The sequence below is a fragment of the Oncorhynchus mykiss genome, chromosome 19, assembly GCF_057628025.1.
Source record: "Oncorhynchus mykiss isolate SJ-2025 chromosome 19, ASM5762802v1, whole genome shotgun sequence".
Lineage (NCBI taxonomy): Eukaryota > Metazoa > Chordata > Actinopteri > Salmoniformes > Salmonidae > Oncorhynchus > Oncorhynchus mykiss.
In genome coordinates, this window is record NC_143040.1 from 58,776,750 (window position 1) to 58,796,928 (window position 20,179).

Here is a 20,179-nt window from a genome sequence, read left to right on the forward strand (position 1 = left end):
TGAAAAATCTACATAGAATAACCCATAATGACAAAGCTAAAACAGGTTTTAAGGAATTTTTGCGATTATAAAATAATAAAAAGAAGCTAATATCACATCTACATAAGTATTCAGACCCTTTACTTAGCACTTTGTTGAAGCAGCTTTGGTAGCGATTACAGCCTCGCGTCTTCTTGGGTTTGACACTACAAGCTTGGCACACCTGTATTTGGGGAGTTTTTCCCATTCTTCTCTGCAGATCCTCTCAATCTTTGTCAGGTTGGATGGGGAGTGCTGCTGCACAGCTATTTTCAGATCTCTCCAGAGATGTTCGTTCAAGTCCGGCCTCTGGATGGGCCACTCAAGGACATTCAGAGACTTGTCCCGAAGCCACTCATGTGTTGTCTTGGCAGTGTGCTCAGGGTCGTTGTCCTGTTGGAAGGTGAACCCTCACCTCAGTCTGAGGTCCCGGGCACTCTGAAGCAGGTTTTCATCAAGGATCTCTCTGTACTTTGCTCCTTTCATCTTTGCCTCGATCCTGACTAGTATCCCAGTCCCTGCCGCTGAAAAACATCCCCACAGCATGATACTGCCACCACTCTACTTCACTATAGGGATGGTGCCAGGTTTCCTCCAGATGTGACGCATGGCATTCAAGCCAAATAGTTTAATATTGCTTTCATCAGACTGGAGAATCTTGTTTCTCATGGTCTGTGAGTCTTTAGGTGCCTTTTGGCAAACTCCAAGCGTGCTGTCATGTTCCTTTTACTGAGTAGCGGCTTCCATCTGGCCACTCTACCATAAAGGTCTGATTGGTGGAGTGCTGCAGAGATGGTTGTCCTTCTTGGAGGTTCTCCCATCTCCACAGAGGGACACTAGAGCTCTGTCAGATTGACCATCGGGTTCTTGTTCACCTCCCTAACCAAGGTCCTTCTCCCCCGATGGCTCAGTTCTGCCAGGCGGCCATCTCTACGAAGAGTCTTGGTGATTCCAAACGTCTTCCATTTAATAATGATGGAGGCCACTGTGTTCTTGGGGATCTTCAATGCTGCAGAAAAGTTTTTCTACCCTTACCCAGGTCTGTGTCTCGACACAATCCTGTCTCGGATCTACAGTATATGGACAAGTCCTTTGATCTCATGGCTTGGTTTTTGCTCTGACATGCACTGTCAACTTTGGAACCTTATATAGACAGTTGTGTGTCCAAATCATGTCCAATCAATTGAATTTACCACAGGTGGACTTCAATCAAGTTGTAGAAACATCTCAAGGATGATCAATGGAACACGATGCACCTAAGCGCAATTTCGAGGCTCGTAGAAAAAGGTCTGAATACTTATATAGATAAGGTATTTCTGTTTTTTTTTGTAGAGATTTGCAAAAGTTAAAAAAAAAACTGTTTTGGCTTTGTCATCATGGAATGAAGGCAGTAAATGATACTTTTGCCAGCGTACTGGAAAATGAAATGTGATACAATTCTACATAACAACATGCAAACAAAATCCCCAGCCTGCATGTCCCAGAACATAGAACATAAAATGCAGTTCCTATTCCTTTGATCTTTGATTGTTTCATCTGTTTGATTGGTTTATATATTTGTTTGAGCATTTGCTTTTCCTCCAACCTACTGTATAAGACGACTGTAGCTACCTGAAAAATAATTTTTGTGCTAGATCAAACCCGGTCACTAAGAATAGGGAGATAGTTTGGCAGCGAAGGCTCTTTTTTCAAGAGCGATTCAGCTCTGTCATTTTAGGTGTTTTGGGGTCTTTTGCCGTTACCTTCAGGGTTATCTCAGTCGGAGGTTAAGCAGTGCTGGCGTTGTCTCTCAGACACAGAACCTGTGAAAATGGCAGTTTGGCTGGATGAGAGCCCTCAGTCCTTCTTTCTACAAAACACTTAAATGCACTGAAACACTGACTCAGGACTCAAAATTATGAGGTGAAAGAAGCTATCATTGTTGAAATGACAGCATCCATAGAACTACTGCATAGGTGTCAGAGAGGGCATGTATTTGTGTGAGAAAAGTCAAAAGCAGCCCTTGCTTACCCACCACTTTTGCTTAATGGCATGCATAAGTTAGATACAAAACCTTCTGTTCAAAATGACCTGCAACAAACACATTGAGCACAGATCTCTCTATAGAGAGAAGACACAGTAGCCTGTGTCTGGTTTGGAGACAGTCTGGTATGTGACAGGTTCTCCCCCATGTGTGGTCTCTGCCTATTATGTGCCCTAACACCACATTTGACAGGTTTCTCTCCAACTCATTCTGCCTTTCACCCCCACACCTCAAATCCTTCCTGACAGAACCTTCACGTCCAATTAAGACTGGAGCTCTGAGAGAACGAGAAAGAGAGAGAGAGAGAGACAGAGAGAGTGAGATAGAGAGAGACAGAGACAGAGAGAGCGAGAAAGAGAGAGAGACAGAGAGAAAGAGAGAGACAGAGAGAGACAGACAGAGAGAGCGAGAAAGAGAGCGAGCGAGAAAGAGTGCGAGCGAGAAAGAGAGAGAGAGAGAGACAGAGAGAGTGAGAGACAGAAAGAGAGCGAGAAAGAGAGAGAGAGAGAGACAGAGAGAGCGAGAAAGTGAGAGAGCGAGCGAGAAAGAGAGAGAGAGACAGAGAGTGAGAGACAGAGAGAGAGCGAGAAAGAGAGAGCGAGAAAGAGAGAGAGAGACAGAGAGAGAGAGACAGAGAGAGCAAGAAAGAGAGAGAGAGAGCGAGAAAGAGAGAGAGAGAGAGACAGAGAGAGCGAGACAGAGAGAGAGCGAGAAAAAGAGAGAGAGAGACAGAGAGAGAGATAGACAGAGAGAGCGAGAAAGAGAGAGAGAGAGAAAGAGAGAGAGAGAGACAGAGAGAGAGATAGACAGAGAGAGCGAGAAAGAGAGTGAGATAGACAGATAGTGAGATAGAGAGAGAGAGAGAGACAGAGAGAGCAAGAAAGAGAGAGAGAGAGAGGGAGAGAGATAAAGAGGGGGGGGGGCTGTGTTAACCCTCTGTGGTACAGTATGTTGTGCTAGCTTCTTTCTAGTAGTGTAGTATCAGCCTCCCTCCTCTGTCTCTCTGTTGGGTATGTGAGAATCTCCCTAGACTGACATTAAATACAGAGACCACAGTCAATGAGATAGTCTTTGTTTCCATTCTTGACTCAAATAGCACAATTCAGTCAATTCCACTGGGTGTACTAGCTTTCTGCTCTGGCCTAAATAAATGTAGTGAATATTTGGGATTCTCTTTGTCGTTCTCAACTACAGTGCCATCTTTAGATAGGAGGATGAAATCACACCTTTATTCGTCTCCTTTTTTCTTCTTCTCAGAAATGTAGATAAGTCTCTCCACATGCATTAGGACACTATCATTTCCACCATACTCTTCAAGACATAAGTGGCAGCAGGCAGATTCCAATCTGATAACTGTAGTAGAGGTGGCATTGTTAAGGCGGTTCTATGTTCCTCAATGGATATCTGCACACTGCTGCTGCATTGCTAATCCAAGCTTCATACGGAGCAGCGCAATCTCTCAGTTCCTCTTCCAATCTGTTTCGCTTCCCTTTCCCCTTTGTGTACCTTGATTGCTCTTCAAATTGCTTTCCTGAGCCATGTTTCAAAACTTCAAAAAATGTAACCTCTGGCAGCCATGGCAAGGGTAGGGTACTGTAAGAAAGCGTTCCCCTGTCAAAATATGTGCCTGGTCAGTCGTGACTGTTCTCTCTCCGTGGTCCAGAGCCCTCACCCCAAATGTTGTCTTGCTCTCAGTAGATTGTGTGTGTGTGTGTGTGTGTGTGTGTGTCAATGTGTTGTCTGGGTGTGAATTTAATGTTTGTGTACACCTATGTAAAGTATCTCAAGAATGCATAAATGTGTTTGTTTGTGCATGTAAGTTTTTCATGCTTCATGTTTCCCTCTACCTCATTGCAATGTTCCCGGTCACACACAAGTGTATTGGGACAGCAGATGCGTCTTTGAACCTGGTGATAATTAATACTTCATCACGGAAGATTACATCGCACTACTGTTTTGTCAGGTGATTTTCTCGCTCCCTCCAGAAATCAAAGTCACATGTATTACTTATTTGTTGGCCTCTTGGCTTTTTCTCTGCAGGAATGTAAGTGGCAAACGTGTGGCGGTTTGGGTGTGAGCGATGCGATGCGCTCTTGGCGGTTCAGGCCGGGAGGGAATGTGAGAAATGGTCCAGAGAGTGGCTGCTTCACATTACTGACAGGAGAGGTTCACCTAGCATTAAGCAGCCTGTCTTGCGTAATCAATTAGCCAATGGCCAACATTCTAAAGATCCTGTTGATTGGACAATAATGTACATTCTGGAATGAGGAGAATGTAGGGATTTGTTTATTCTATTAAGGTCATAGCACATTACATGAGGCAATCAATGTATAACATAAAGCATGATGATTACAGTTTGAATGTCCCAGTTTGCTCCCCTACAAAAATGTTGTCAAATGAAAAGTGTGTTGCTATATACCAGTTACTTTGCCATCAACTGGCAGACAGAGTGTTCTTGTTGTTGTGACACGAAGGATCCAGATTACTAGGATGCAGTGTACTGAATGTACATCCAAAACATCTCTATGGAAATTTCCAGACCACTTTATCCCACTTCCTGTGTTGATTCACAATTCCTTTACAGGCCACTGTTAAGATCCTGAAAGTACATTATTGAGGAACGCAAAGAGTTCCTTATCGAATTCAAGTGGACCAAGCCCAGAAATCTGATTTACCCGTTAAATAGAATGAGTGAAATGTGATTACAATCCATTTGTGCTTCTTTTTTCTGCGTACAGAGGATGATCAGTGTGTCGGCGGTGGCCATCCCAGATCCGGTCCGACGGGGGAGAAGGACGACAACAACAACGATGAATATGAGAACTATGATGAGCTGGTGGCCAAGTCTCTGCTCAACCTAGGGAAGATAGCAGAGGATGCCGCCTACCGCGCCATGACCGAGTCTGAGATGAACAGCAACTCCTCCAACAGCGCCGAGGAAGAGGAGGAGGAGGAGGAAGAGGAAGAGGAGGAGGAAGAAGAAGAGGAGGATGAAGAAGAAGAGGAAGAAGAGGAGGAGGGTGAGGAGGAAAGTCAAAGGAAGGGTGAGTTGACTCTGGATGTGGACAGTGATGTAGTGAGGGAGACAGTGGACTCTCTGAAGCTGCTGGCCCAGGGTCATGGGGCTGTGCTCTCTGACAACCTGGATGGAGGAGACTATGAGGAAGGGACGGAGGAGAACGGGGAAGGGAGTCGTAATGGAGGAGGTGGAGGCGGTAACGGTCAGGGTAAACCCTCTAACAGACTGGAGGAGAGTGATGAGGAGGTGTGTCTAAGCAGCCTTGAGTGTCTGAGAAACCAGTGCTTCGACCTGGCCCGCAAACTGAGTGAGACGCAGCCGGCCGACCGCTTGGGCACAGGCCTCCCCCATCAGAGCTACCCTGGCGGTGGGGACACCCAGGGGCAGCACCCACATCTCAACCCCCACCCCCACTCCCTCCCCCACCAGCCTTGGTACGGGGATCTCCAGCAGAGCCAGGAGGAGAGGCGCACCCTGGAGAGGAACTACTCCGACATGGTCAACCTGATGAAGCTGGAGGAGCAGCTGAGCCCGCGCTCCAAGGCCTTCTCCAGCTGCGCTCAGGATGACCGCTACCACAACCACATCCACGACCGGGACGAGGACACGCGGTCGGTGACGTCAGACCACTCAGAGGAGGTGTTCGACATGACCAAGGGGAACCTGTCTCTGCTGGAGAAGGCCATCGCGCTAGAGTCTGAGAGGGCCAAGGCCATGAGGGACAAGATGGCTGCCGAGGCAGCGCGGAGGGACAGGGTGAGGTATCATCATCACCATGGAGGCCATCATGGGGAGCACCAATCACGGCACGGCTACGGAGAGGAGCGCAAGGCCCGACTCCATGATGGGATGAAGAAGCCCTACTACCATAAAGGTAAGTAAACCTGGCTAGAATGAGTTTGACTTATAAAGAGGATGCAGTGTGTTGTGTATGCTGCCACAACACCAGACATTCGCCTACGTCTTTCACCTTGCTGAAGTGAATGAACAGTTCATGTATGTTTGTCAGGTAAACCCCAGTCAGTCCCTGGCTCTGCCTCCCCATATCCCCTCTCTGTCTGTGAGACATTGACACGTGTACTCCCTCTCTGGCCTCTAGGTCACCAGGTTGCTTGTTATGGCGCACACCTGTCACCATCGTTGCGTGCACCTGCGTGTCATCAGACTCACCTGGACTCCATCACTTCCCTGATTACCTTCCCTATATATATGTCACTCCCTTCGGTTCCTTTCCCAGGTGTCATTGTTTCTGTTTCAGTTTCCTGTCTGTGTGCTTTTAGTGTTTCTTGTTTTGTGTTGTGTTTATTTGATTAAAACACTCACTTGCTGAACTTGTTTCCCAACTCTCAGCGCATATCGCTACAGACATAGGGATGGCAGGCTGACGTGATCACTGGGAAACCTCACTATGACCCCAGGACAAGCTTTTGTAGCCAATTTGGAGACTAGCATCTCTGCAGCGTCCGCAGAAGCTTATGTTGTTAAAATAGGCTAGCATGGCAACATCACAGGGTAGGCTTGTCAAGCATAAGTAATGGCAATCTGCACGGCCCGTTAGGACTGCAAATCACATCCCTCCCTGTCTGCCATGCAGCCCTGGCTAAAGCTGCCTATTTTTAAAACCAGAGAGGGACTCTGGAAGTTACTAAATAGAAGCCTGCTAAAGCTGCCTCTGAAAGGAAACTCGGTACTGCATACAGTAGAATCTGTGGAAATTAGGTTTTCGGGTAAAGTTGTACTGTGTCCTGCGTCCCAGAGCCAAATCAATAAGAGAAGGTGGCTTTTTCACCCAGAATGGGTGACTCTTTGTGTTGTAGTTTGGTTATTATTGGGTGTTTAGTGGTGCAGGTGCACTTCCATCCTGTTTATTCAGACATGCTCTTCTAGGGTGGCTTATCTGCCCAGACACATTAGTAGATATATTATGCACTTAGTTCTGACTTGAAGATTACAAAGTGACATTTACAATGGTTGCTTCTCCAAGATCATTTGAAGAGTGATTCTTCTTACTGTATTCTGCCATCCTACAGAGATGGAACACTCCTATCAAGGGCCGTAACCTCACCCTCCAGTATGCTGTATCACATTAGTGGAAACCAAGACTGTTCTCGGGGCTGGTCTGTTGGTTTTGACTAGCAGAAGTTACTTTTTGTAGCAGGTTAGGAGAATTTATGCAGCAGGTTAGGAGAATTAACCTGGCAGGTTACGAGAATTAGGTTAAGGTTAGGAAAGGGATTAGGGTTGGCTAAAATGTTAAAATTGTCCCTGACAGGACTCGAACATATCTAGTTACAACCAGGCCTGCCCTGAGAACAGTCTTGGTTTCAGCTAATGCAATGCTGCCCTCCAGGCTGAGATAACGAGGGAAGTTAGAGACAAACAATTAAGATCCTCCTTCACAGCAGGCTCAAATGCCACACAAATGGTCATTTCACATGTACAATACAGCCTCTGTATCTGGCTAATTTTGGAATAACAGGAGTATGTGAAGGCCCTTGCATCACGATAACATCTTCTCCCTAGAGAGATAGCGGCAGACACCTCATTGACCAGGGTAACTGTCTGTGATTTAAAAGTGAAGCGGAGGTGGTGGCTTTGAGGGGAGAGCCCGACTGGCCGACCAGGGAAAAACACCAGGCGGGAAAATGGAAATTGAACAGTATCCGAATGAATGATAACGAACAACAGGCCCACTGACTGCACATTCATTATCTAGAGATGGTATGGTAATTGGGGCCATTTTCTATGCAAAGCACGGCCTGTCTCCAGCCACAATCGATACCCTCTGCTTGCTAATATGCATTCCACTTGGATGCCTCCCTCCCTCCCGTCCTCCATTCTCCACTGTCCACCATGAGGCAGACAGCCAGAGCCCCATGGTGTGTGTTTGTGTGCTCGAGAGAGTCTGTGTTCCTCTTATTGGAAACTTTTTCAAGCAAGCATACATTTTAGTTTCAGAGTCAGACTGCATCAGTGATACAGAGAAAAACATTTTCCATGCCATTATGTACTGTAATTTTACAGTTCTTTCTCTGAAACTCAGTAAGGTAAACGTGGAGTCAGACACGACACAGTGTACCAACCCCATGTGTCCTAATATGATACCGTCAGAGGAAGGCCTAAATGTACAGGAAGGTAATGAGGGGCGTGTTCTGATCTATGGATTAACAGGGACTTGTTATGTATGAGTGGGTGCATATGTATCTCTCTCTCTCTCTTTCCCTTTCTTTTTTTCCCTCTCTCTCTGTCTTTCTCCATCGGTGTCTCTCCCCCCCTCTCTGTCTCTTTATCCCTCTCTTTCCCTCTCTTTCCCTCTCTCTTTCTCTCTCTCTCCCCAATGCTTTCTCTTTCACTACCTCTCTGTGTCTGGGTTTATTTTGGTTCTTCTGTAAGTGGTGGAGGTGAAAGTTCCAGGTTACAGCAGCCTATCAAACTTTAATTAGCAGACTCTCTCTGTGGTCCTGCCTTTTAAAAGCACCTCTCTCTATCTGTCTTCTCTCTCTCCCTGTCTCTCTCACTCATTTACTACTACTATGTGGAACCTGTTAAAGGAAAAGCATCCCGTCTCTCTTTTGCTCCGATCCTTTTCTTTTACCCTCTCTCCCTCACCTCTTACCAAATGTTTGCTGCCACAAATGGGCTTAGAAGAATGCTCTTATTTGTGTGTGTTATCTGTGTCGGGCAAGCAATATGTTAGCCAAAATGAACAAGACATCCTTAAATTCTGATAATAATTTAATGGAAAAGAAGCTGCAGATAATAGCTACTGAATATCCCAGCATCAAAGAACAATCTATGACCTTGTTCCCGTGTTGAAGACATTTGAACGGAGGCTGTTGCACCTGATGCCGGCTGGCATGGGCTTGTATCACTGCTTTTGGACGGTAACACTATCTGATCGGGTTTGGAGAAATGGAGAGGGTGAGGTTGGGCAAGGGAAAGACAATCCCCTCCGGCGTGTGTGTGTGTGTGTGTGTGTGTGTGTGTGTGTGTGTGTGTGTGTGTGTGTGTGTGTGTGTGTGTGTGTGTGTGTGTGTGTGTGTGTGTGTTCGTGTCTTATTATTGCCAATAATGACTAGTGCAAAATAATTGGTGGAAAAAGTCAGACTTACCTTGTCTGGAGAATGACACCAGCTGCTCTTCTCTCCTACAGCTGTGGCTTTATTTAACAAGACTTTAAAAATACCCTGGCAAATGGTGTGAAAAATGTTACGATGGCCATGATGTAGCGCACCTTATGTTATTTGTGTTCCTACAATGTCCCATGTGTCTCAGGTGTGTGATACCGCTTCTAGCCACAACAATTATTCAACTGACTTTGATTGCTGTGGCTACAAGCATTTTCACATTCACACACTGTTCACAATGACTTTCATCTTGTGAAAGTGTTTGTATGTGCTGCTTTCAATGAAGCAAGCTAATTTCTCTTTCTTCTTCTCTTTCTCTCCCACTCTCTCTCCCACTCTCTCTTCCTCTGCCCCGTGTTTCTGTGTTCAGATTTATCGCGCAGTGACAAGAAGGAGAGCCGGTGCCCGACGCCAGGCTGTGATGGCACGGGTCATGTGACGGGGTTGTACCCTCACCATCGGAGCCTGTCTGGCTGTCCGCACAAAGACAGGGTACCACCTGAAAGTAAGCACTGCACATACACAATTCACTGTACCACTCATCTCAGTAACCAGGGAATGGATAAATTCCACTTCAATTCAGTCTATTTAGGTGACGAACCAAAAGTACAATTCAATTCCTTCATTTTGTGAGTTGAAATTGAATTTACCCCAAACCTACTGTTTGCAAAGCCTGTGGCTCTCAGTTTTCCGTCAGGTTTGTTTAATGTATTGTACTTAAGCAAGGTCTGCATGTTTCTTTGTTTTGTCTGAATGCTGTGTGTGTGTTATGGCTGCTCTGTGTTTGCTAGTCAGGTTGGGAGTGCACTGGGGTCATGGAGCATGGGGTCATGGGTTTGCCCCGTCTACTGTCTAATGATGGGGGGCAGCACTTGAAACAATCAGATTGTTATTTTTACTTAAGCTATTTTTCTTGCATTTTCTCCCTGAATTCATATCATGTTTACCTGCACAAAGTAAGATCCCACTGGGCACATACGGAAATTCAACGTCTATTCAACATCATTTCAATGAAATGATGTGGAAACAATGTTGATTCAACCAGTGTGCATATCAATCTCAACCGCACAATAAGTCCCAATAATGTATTTGTATTCTTTGCTCAATTAAATTCAGGTGAATAAAATAGAATAATTACAGCTTTGTGAGGATGATGAACTGCAGCAGCGATAAACATTAGCCCCTCTCCGTCTGAAGTTCTCATCCCGGCTGGTCCCATTCACGAACCTTCTCAATAAAACCTCTTTAACACGTCATTAACCCGGAGTCAGAAGGTAAAGTTATGATCTGCCATGACCCAGACTGCTAATAAAAATACAATTGTTTGTGTTAGAAATGAGTTAACATAAGACTTGGCCTTATAGAGTACCCAGACAACAGATGTGGCTTTTTTTTGCTTCGAGTACTACACTACCGTTCAAAAGTTTGGGGTCCCTTAGAAATGTCACATTTTTTTGTCCATTGAAATAACATCAAATTGATCATAAATACAGTGCAGAAATTGTTAATGTTTTAAATGACTATTGTAGCTGGAAATGGCTGATTTTTTAGGTAATATCTACGTAGGCGTACAGCGGCCCATTATCAGCAACCATCACTCCTGTGTTCCAATGGCACGTTGGGTTAGCTAATCCAAGTTATCATTTTAAAAGGTTAATTGATCATTAGAAAACCCTTTTGCAATTACGTTAGCACAGCTGAAAACTGTTGTTCTGATTAAAGAAGCAAAAAAACTGTCCTTTTTTAGACTAGTTGCGTATCTGGAGTATCAGCATCTGTGGGTTCGATTACAGGCTCAAAATGGCCAGAAACAAATAACTTTCTTTTGATGCTCGTCAGTCTATTCTTGTTCGGAGAAATGAAGGCTATTCCATGCGAGAAATTGACAAGAAACTGAAGATCTCGTACAACGCTGTGTACTACTCCCTTCACAGAACAGCGCAAACGGGCTCTAACCAGAATAGAAATAGGAGTGGGAATTTCATTTCTTAGTACACAACTGAGCAAGAGGACAAGTACATTAGAGTGTCTAGTTTGAGAAACAGACGCCTCACAAGTCCTCAATTGGCAGCTAATTGGAGTGCTGCAGAGATGGTTGTCCTTCTGGAAGGTTCTCGCATCTCCACAGAGGTACTCTAGAGCTCTGTCAGAGTGACCATCGGGTTCTTGGCCCACCTATCTGACCAAGGCCCTTCTCCCTCGATTGCTCAGTTTGCCCGGGCCACCAGCTCTAGGAAGAGTCTTGGTGGTTCCAAACTTCTTCCATTTAAGAATGATGGAGGCCACTGTGTTCTTGGGGACCTTCAATGCTGCAAAAATATTTTGGTACCCTTCGTCAGATCTGTGCCTCGACACAACACTGTCTCTGAGCTCTATGGACAATTCCTTCGACCTCATGGTGTAACGGCCGTTGGTGGAAGGAGAAGAGGACCAAGGTGCAGCGTGGTAAGCATTCATAATGCGTTTCATAAATACGAACACTTGAACAAAAACAACAAACAAACAGTTCTGCAAGGTGCAATACACAAAAGAGAAAACAACGACCCACAAAACCCATGTGGGCAAGAGCTACCTAAGTATGGTTCTCAATCAGAGACAACGACAGACAGCTGTCCCTGATTGAGAACCATACCCAGCCAAAAACAAAGAAATACAAAAACATAGAAAAGGGAACTTAGAATGCCCACCCTAGTCACACCCTGGCCTAACCAAAATAGAGAATAAAAAGCCTCTATGACACATGGCTTGGTTTTTGCTCTGATGTGCACTGTCAACTGTGGGACCTTATATAAACAGGTGTGTTCCTTTCCAAATCATGTCCAATCAATAGAATTTACTACAGGTGGACTCAAATCAAACTGTAGAATCATCTCAAGGGATATCAATAAAAAAAATTAAAAAATGCACACTGACACTAAGACAGGCATACACACAAATAGACACACAGTACATACACACAGACATACACACACAGTCATAAACACACTAACTTTCTGAGAATGTGCGTAGTCATGCACACTAAGATACACACACACACACTTGCAAATCAAAGTTTTTGCTTTGTCATTATGGGGTATTGTGTGTAGATTGATGAGGAAATTGTTTCATTTAATCCATTTTAAAATAAGGCTGTAACATAACAAAATGTGGAAAAAGTCAGGGGGTCTGAATAGTACGGCACTGTATACTATTTATTCAACTGCACGACCAAGACATTATTCCACTGTATATTTGTAAATAAAATAAAATTGTACTCGTCACATGCTTCGTATACAGCAGGTGTGGACTAACATTGAAATGCTTACGTACTGTCATGCCTGACATAGTACATTCCTAATCTATACTGTAATTGGGTACATAAAGTATCGGTTTGTTAGTGTGCATACTATCCCCTTCAATTACTTGTTAATTGACTTTTGTTGTTATTGATATTGATTATTGTACTAAAATGTAGCTAGCATGCAGTCATTTCACTTCACCTTTTATATCCACTGTAAACTATGTATTTGACAAATACAATTTTATTGAGTTGAACATGTTGTTAAAAGGTGACCTGGTACAGGTTGTGTGAGGTATCGATAGGACTCTTCTTTAAAAGCATTAACACCAGGTTTCTCCCTGTCTGTGGTCAGTACACTCTCAGCACACACGCACACACACACACACACACACACACACACACACACACACACACACACACACACACACACACACACACACACACACACACACACACACACACACACACACACACCTCAGCAGTGAGGGGGCAGAGGGAGGGAGGTGTTTCTGTCACACAGTGCCTGCAGGGATGAGTCAGAGCCATTAACACATTTACTGTACTGAGTGGACAATACATTATTAATGCCATGTCTTCATTTCATTTTTTTTTAGCATTCACACAGTGCACAAGACATTTCCCAGGGAAATGTAGGATATTAAAATGAAGTGATGTTGCAAATGAATGATTCCTTTTCCGTGTTTGCTCATTGAACCGTCTCTTTGTTGAATATCAAATATTTAATCCCCTCATTACAGCTCTTTTTTTTGTTCCTGAAAATTGTGTGCTGTACCTACGAAGTAGAGTGCAAAATGTAGCATACACTCAAGAATCACCGCTTTTCCCCCTGAAATTGTTCACATTCAAATCCAAAAGTTTCTAGTCATTATAACAGTCTCTTTGTCATGGTCAGGCAGAGTAGTGATATAATCTAATATAATGTGTTGGCACATGGTGTGTTGAGGTGGAGGGCATGTCCCAATTACTTCTTCTGTGCACTAATTAGTATGTCAGAGAGTGACGATGACGAGGGTCAGAGTGGAAGGGGTGATAATGATGAAGCTGACACAGATGAGGAAGCTGACACAGAGACCAATTTTAAAGGCCCAGTGCAGTCGAAAAGGTGATTTTCCTGTGTTTTATATATATATATATCCACAGTATGAGGTTGGAATAATTTCTAATAGACCAATAAGATAGAGAGTTCCAAACCTCTCTGCCAGTAACAACTAGTTTTTAGTTTTCCCCTCCCCACTCTGACCACTCCCCGATAGTCCTAGCAGAGTTCTTGCTTGAGAAATTGCTCTTTGCTAAGAAGCTATTTTTGTTTATTTTTTGACCATTTCATTTGAAAACAATCACAGTAAGGTACTTAATTGTTACCCTGAAATGATTTGATATTGAGATGAAAATGTCTGCATTGGACCTTCAAGACAAAGGAGATGATTGTGGACTACAGGTAAAAGAGGAGCGAGCACGCCCCCATTCTCACCCACGGGGCTGGAGCAGGTTCAGAGTTTCAACTTCCTGGGTATCCACATCACCAACAAACTAACATGGTCCAAGCACACCAAGACAGTCATGAAGAGGGCACGACAAAACCTATTCCCCCTCAGGAGACTGAAAACATTTGGCATGGGTCCTCAAATCCTCAAAAGGTTCAACAGCTGCACCATCGAGAGCACTGGTTGCTTCACTGCCTGGCACTGCTCGGCCTCCGACCGCAAGGCACTTCAGAGGGTAGTGCAAACGGCCCAGTACATCACCGGGGCCAAGCTTCCTGCCAAATTGTCAAAGACGCCAGCCACCCTAGTCATAGACTGTTCTCTCTGCTATCCGCACAGCAAGAGGTACCGGAGCACCAAATCTAGGTCCAAGAGACTTCACAACAGCTTCTACCCCCAAGCCATAAGACTCCTGAACATCTAATCAAATGGCTACCCAGACTATTGTACCCCCCCCCCCCCTCTTTCACACTGCTGCTACTCTCTGTTGTTATCATCTATGTAAAGTCACTTTAATAACTCTACCTACATGTACATGTTACCTCAACTAACTGGTAACCACGCACATTGACTCTGTACCGGTACACCCCTGTATATAGTCTATTGTTATTTTACTGCTGCTCTTTAATTACTTGTTACTTTTATCTCTTATTCTTATCCGTATTTTTTCAAACTGGATTGTTGGTTAGGGGCTCAGAAGTAAGCATTGCACTGTTGTATTTGGCGCATGTGACTAATGCAATTTGATTTGATTTGATTTCACCCATACTGCAGGGCGTCTGTCTGACCCCTCCCTCACCTCTCTCCCCTCTCGGGGTTCTCAACCGGGTCCTCTTCGAGACGTCCATAGATAGATCATTATTCTAATTGCCTGCCGTAGGGAACTGGAGACAGTTATGGACTGTTTTAATGGTCAATGCTATTGAAGGCAGGAATATGTAATAATGGGTGGAGGACATCAAAGAGCATAATCTATGTATAGAGAGAGAGAACCCTATACTGCATGTGTTTGGCACGATCTGTAGAATTCTGGCATGTCTTCTGCATGGTCGTTATCCATTGGCTGTTGGCTACTCGCTCTGTTCTCTGCATGCCTTAAGCTTCCTCTGTCTTCTGTGTCTGGCTGTGTCCTAGGCTAGCACTCTTAGATTACTTCCTCTTCTCCACTATACTCCCCTTCTTCATTCCACAGTGATCTGAAAATACTAGATCACTGAAAGCAGTATGGTGGAAATAAAGGCATGTATTCCCTTTCAGACTATAGTGCCCTATAGGGAGAAGGAAGGAGGTAACCTCAGATTGCTGGAACAGATCCTAATGATGATGATAATACCAAGATGCTGACACGCTCTTTCACACACTAATGGTACTGTCTGGTTGTGGGCCTTCTAACCTTCCCTATCTGTCTTTATCGCTCTCCTGTCTGTCTGTCTGTCTGTCTGTCTGTCTGTCTGTCTGAAGTCCTTGCTATGTATGAAAATGTTCTTAAGTGTCCTACACTGGGCTGCACGGGACGCGGCCATGTCAATAGCAACAGGAACTCCCACAGAAGGTGAGTCGGCCTACCATATTGGAAAATGGCAGTGTTACATCCTCCTTTTGTTCAGTTCGAGATTTTTCTATTTCACATCCAATGACAGGTGGTTACTTTATCCTGGTTTCTTGCCTCTTTATTTATATATTGTCTTTCGTTTGTGTTTTACTGGATATTACTGATTATTTTGTATTTATTTTCTCATTTGTTTATATATTCATTTATTTATGTTCCAATTGTATCATCAATTTGCCAATTATTTTATGTCTGTATATTGTTGCACATATGTCACTTTTTATTCACTGCGATGGAAAAGGAGTTTACAAAGTAGTTGGAAACTCTTTTTTTTAAGCTAGGAGAGCTGGAGAGAAGAAGGGCTCACCCATAGCAGATATTAGGGTGTCGAAGCAGCCATTAGCACCTCTCTACCACCTCTGGAAGGAGGGAAGGAAGGCTACCGACCTGGGTAGACTGGAGCTCTCTCCTGCTGAGCACAGTGTCACTAAGACAGGCCTGCACACAAATAGACACACAGTACATACACTCAGACATACACACACAGTCATACACATACTGACTTTCTGAGAATGTGCGTAGCCATTCACACTATCACACACACACACTTGCAAAATACACACTCACTCACCTACAGTATATGGACACCTGCTATCCTATAATCACAACTCAAGAATGCAACTCTCATTCCACATGCACTGGCTGAGGGCTGTGATCTAAATAACTTATTTTTTGGTTTTTATTTTTTTAAATAGACAAGTCATTTAAGAACAATTAAGAATTCTTATTTACAATGACGGCCTACCCCGGTCAAACCTACCCAGGTCAAGACTTCAACCCTCTTCACACTTGATGACATTTATAACTAAGCCTTTTTAACCTTGGGATGTTAGTGTGTTTGTGTGTATTGGGAGGTTGATTAGTGTGTGTGTGTGTGTGTGTGTGTGTGTGTGTGTGTGTGTGTGTGTGTGTGTGTGTGTGTGTGTGTGTGTGTGTGTGTGTGTGTGTGTGTGTGTGTGTGTGTGTGTGTGTGTGTGTGTACATTAAATGGGGAGTTGCAGGGAGGGGATTGTGTGTGTCTGCAGGTAGTTTAATCTCAGAATTCCCTGAAGCCACTCAACCAGAAATAAGCAAGCTGTTATAATAACCCACTGTGTTGTTATTTAAAGTGCTTAATGAAAATGAATGATATTGGAAATTAACCAAAGACTTATTGAAAGGCAGGCAGGCAGGCAGGCAGGCAGGCAGGCAGGCAGGCAGGCAGGCAGGCAGGCAGGCAGATAGACAACCTGAGCGACAGACAGGTAGCCAGGGATGCATTGAATCAATCAATCAATCACATTTATTTATAAAGCCCTTCTTACATCAGCTGATGTCACAAAGTGCTGTACAGAAACCCAGCCTAAAACCCCAAACAGCAAGCAATGTAGGTGTAGAAGCAGGGTGGCCAGGAAAAACTCCCTAGAAAGGCCGGAACCTTGGAAGAGAGGAACCAGGCTATGATGGGTGGCAAGTCCTCTTTTGGCTGTACCGGGTGGAGATTATAACAGAACATGGATGTTCAAATGTTTATAGATGACCAGCAGAGTCAAATAATAATAATCACATTGGTTGTCGAGGGTGCAACAGGTCAGCACCTCAGGAGTAAATGTCAGTTAGCTTTTCATAGTCAATCATTCAGATTATCTCTACCGCTCCTGCTGTCTCTAGAGAGTTGAAAACAGCAGGTCTGGGACAAGGTAGCACGTCCAGTGAACAGGTCAGGGTTCCATAGCCAAAGGCAGAACAGTTGAAACTGGAGCAGCAGCACGACCAGGTGGACTGGAGACAGCAAGGAGTCATCAGGCCAGGTAGTCCTGAGGCATGGTCCTAGGGCTCGGGTCCTCCAAGAGAGAGAGAAAAAAAGAGAGAATTAGAGAGAGCATACTTCAATTCACACAGGACACCGGATAAGACAGGAGAAATACTCCAGATATAACAGACTGACCCTAGCCCTCGACACAAACTATTGCAGCATAAATACTGGAGGCTGAGACAAGAGGGGTCAGGAGACACTGTTGCCCCGTCTGAGGTTACCCGCGGATAAGGCCAAACAGGAAGGATATAACCCCACCCACACAGCACAGCCCACACACCACTAGAGGGATATCTTCAACCACCAACTTACTATCCTGAGACAAGGCCGAGTATAGCCCACGAAGATCTCACCCACGGCACGAACTCAAGGGGAGGCGTCAAACCAGACAGGAAGATCACGTCAGTGACTCAACCCACTCAATTGGCGCACCCCTACTAGGGGCATGGAAGAGCACCAGTAAGCCAGTAAGCCAGTAAGCCAGTGACTCAGCCCCTGTAATAGGGTTTGAGGCAGAGAATCCTAGTGGAGAGAGGGGAATTGGCCAGGCAGAGACAGCAAGGGTGTTTCGTTGCTCCAGTACCTTTCCGTTCACCTTCACACTCCTGGGCCAGACTACACTCAATCATAGGAGCTACTGAAAAGATGAGACTTCAATAAAGACTTAAAGGTTGAGACCGAGTCTGCGTCTCTCACATGGAGAGGCAAACCATTCCATAAAAATGTAGCTCTATAGGAGATAGCTCTGCCTCCAGCTGTTCGCTTAGAAATTCTAGGGACAGTAAGGAGGCCTGTGTCTTGTGACAGTAGCATACGTGTAGGTATGTACGGCAGGACCAAATTGGTAAGATAGTTAGGAGCAAGCCCATGTAATGCTTTGTAGGTTGAAATCAGCCCTAACCTTAACAGGAAGCCAGTGAAGAAAGGCTAACACGGGAGTAATATGATCACATTTTTGGGGGGTTCTAGTCAAGATTCTAGCAGCTGTGTTTAGCACTAACTGAAGTTTATTTAGTGCTTTATCCGGGTAGCCGGAAAGTAGAGCATTGCAGTAGTCTAACCTAGAAGTGACAAAAGCATAGTTGAATTTTTCTAAATGATTTTTGGACAGAAAGTTTCTGATTTTTGTAACGTTATGTAGATGGAAAAAAGCTGTCCTTGAAACAGTCTTGATATGTTCGTCAGAAGAGAGATCAGGGTCCAGAGTAGCCCCGAGGTCTTCACAGTTTAATTTGAGACGACTGTACAACCATCAAAATTAATTGTCAGATTCAACAGAAGATCTCTTTGTTTCTTGGGACCTAGAACTAGCATCTCTGTTTTGTCTGAGTTTAAAAGTAGAACATTTGCCGCCATCCACTTCCTTGTGTCTGAAACACAGGTTCCATGGGGGCCGTACATGTACAGATAGATGTGTGTCGTCCACATAGCAGTGAAAGTTAACATTATGTTTCCGAATAACATCACCAAGAGGTCAAATAAATAGTGTAAACAATAGTGGTCCTAAAATGGAGCCTTGAGGAACACCAACATTTACAGTTGATTTGTCAGAGGACAAACCATCTACAGAGACAAACTGATATCTTTCTGATAGATAAGATCTAAACCAGGCGAGAATTTGTCTGTGCAGACCAATTTGAGTTTCCAATCTCTCCAAAAGAATGTGGTGATCGATGGTATCAAAAGCAGCACTAAGGTCTAGGATCACGAGGACAAATGCAGAGCCTCCGTCTGACGCCATTAAAAGGTCATTTACCACCTTGAATGGGACCATTATATGCAAAAGAGACTCTAGCCCCGTTCATACCTGCCACTAACATGCGTCCTTCGTCCTGACCTTTCCTGATCTTATCCTGATCTTGCCCATTTACATTTATAAGATCTGATCTAGATCAGTTCACAAAGAGTATTTGAGTCATTGGGTAAAATCAGATTGTGGACAAGATCAGGAAAGTGACACATGGTAGAAGGTATAAGCAGGGCTTCTGTGTCTCAATGGGCTTTTCCTGGTATTTTTTTTTTTTAATAAGATATAATAAGACCAGTCTCCCTTCCATTCCTGGTTGTCTTATTCACCCCCCCGTCCCCTGTCCCCCCGTCCCCGTCCCCGTCCCCGTCCCTGTCCCCGACCCTCCAGTTTGTCAGGGTGTCCCATCGCTGCAGCAGAGAAGCTGCAGAAAGCCCAGGACAAGAGTATCTGTTGTGACGGCTCCTCCAAGTCTAACCAGGGTTCTGACCGCGTGCTAAGGTACTGGTCTGACTGATCACCACACTACACTCAGCATCTATGGGGAACACCTCACTGAGAGAGACAGTGTAGGCACAGTCGAAAGACCTAAACATATTAATTGGACTTCAAATGCTGAACCAGGGTTCAGTTCAATTCCATTTCAAATGATTGATACTCTTCCTGAACTGGCTGAATTGAATTGACCCCATTCTAGAGTTCTACCTTACACCCTTACCTACCTTAGTTAGTGTTGGAAGGTTTTCTTAATTACTGTATGATAGATTTAAAAGGTTCTCTATGTCTGTTTGATTTCTATATCTTTTGATCTCTCAGACAGTTATTGTTTGGAGAAGCTCTACATTAATGTTCTTGTTTATGGAGTGAAAGCCTTTATTGGGTTTTAGAGATCAGAATAATTTCAGCAAAAGTTTATTTGATATGCATGATAACATAATGATTAAAAAAGTATTATTTAAACGGGTGGTTCGAGCACTGAATGCTGATTGGTTGACAGCCATGGTATGTCAGACCGTATACCACGGGTATGACAAAACATTTATAATATCAGAGAAA

General features: G+C 44.3%; 1 protein-coding gene across 11 annotated transcripts in view; it reads left to right on the top strand.

The window, feature by feature from the left end:
- The window catches only part of LOC110498066 (myelin transcription factor 1-like protein), a 164,566-nt gene that overhangs the window by 114,184 nt on the left and 30,203 nt on the right, over nt 1–20,179 (top strand). For all 11 annotated transcript variants that reach the window (XR_016489030.1, XM_090211462.1, XM_036955008.2 and 8 more), the window contains 4 exons: nt 4,780–5,934; nt 9,558–9,692; nt 15,434–15,524; nt 19,514–19,624. Coding sequence is in view for 10 of the 11 variants with exons in the window: in XM_090211462.1 (XP_090067588.1) it covers nt 4,780–5,934; nt 9,558–9,692; nt 15,434–15,524; nt 19,514–19,624 (1,492 nt within the window). In the remaining variant the exon portion in view is untranslated. The remainder of the gene's footprint in view (nt 1–4,779; nt 5,935–9,557; nt 9,693–15,433; nt 15,525–19,513; nt 19,625–20,179) is intronic.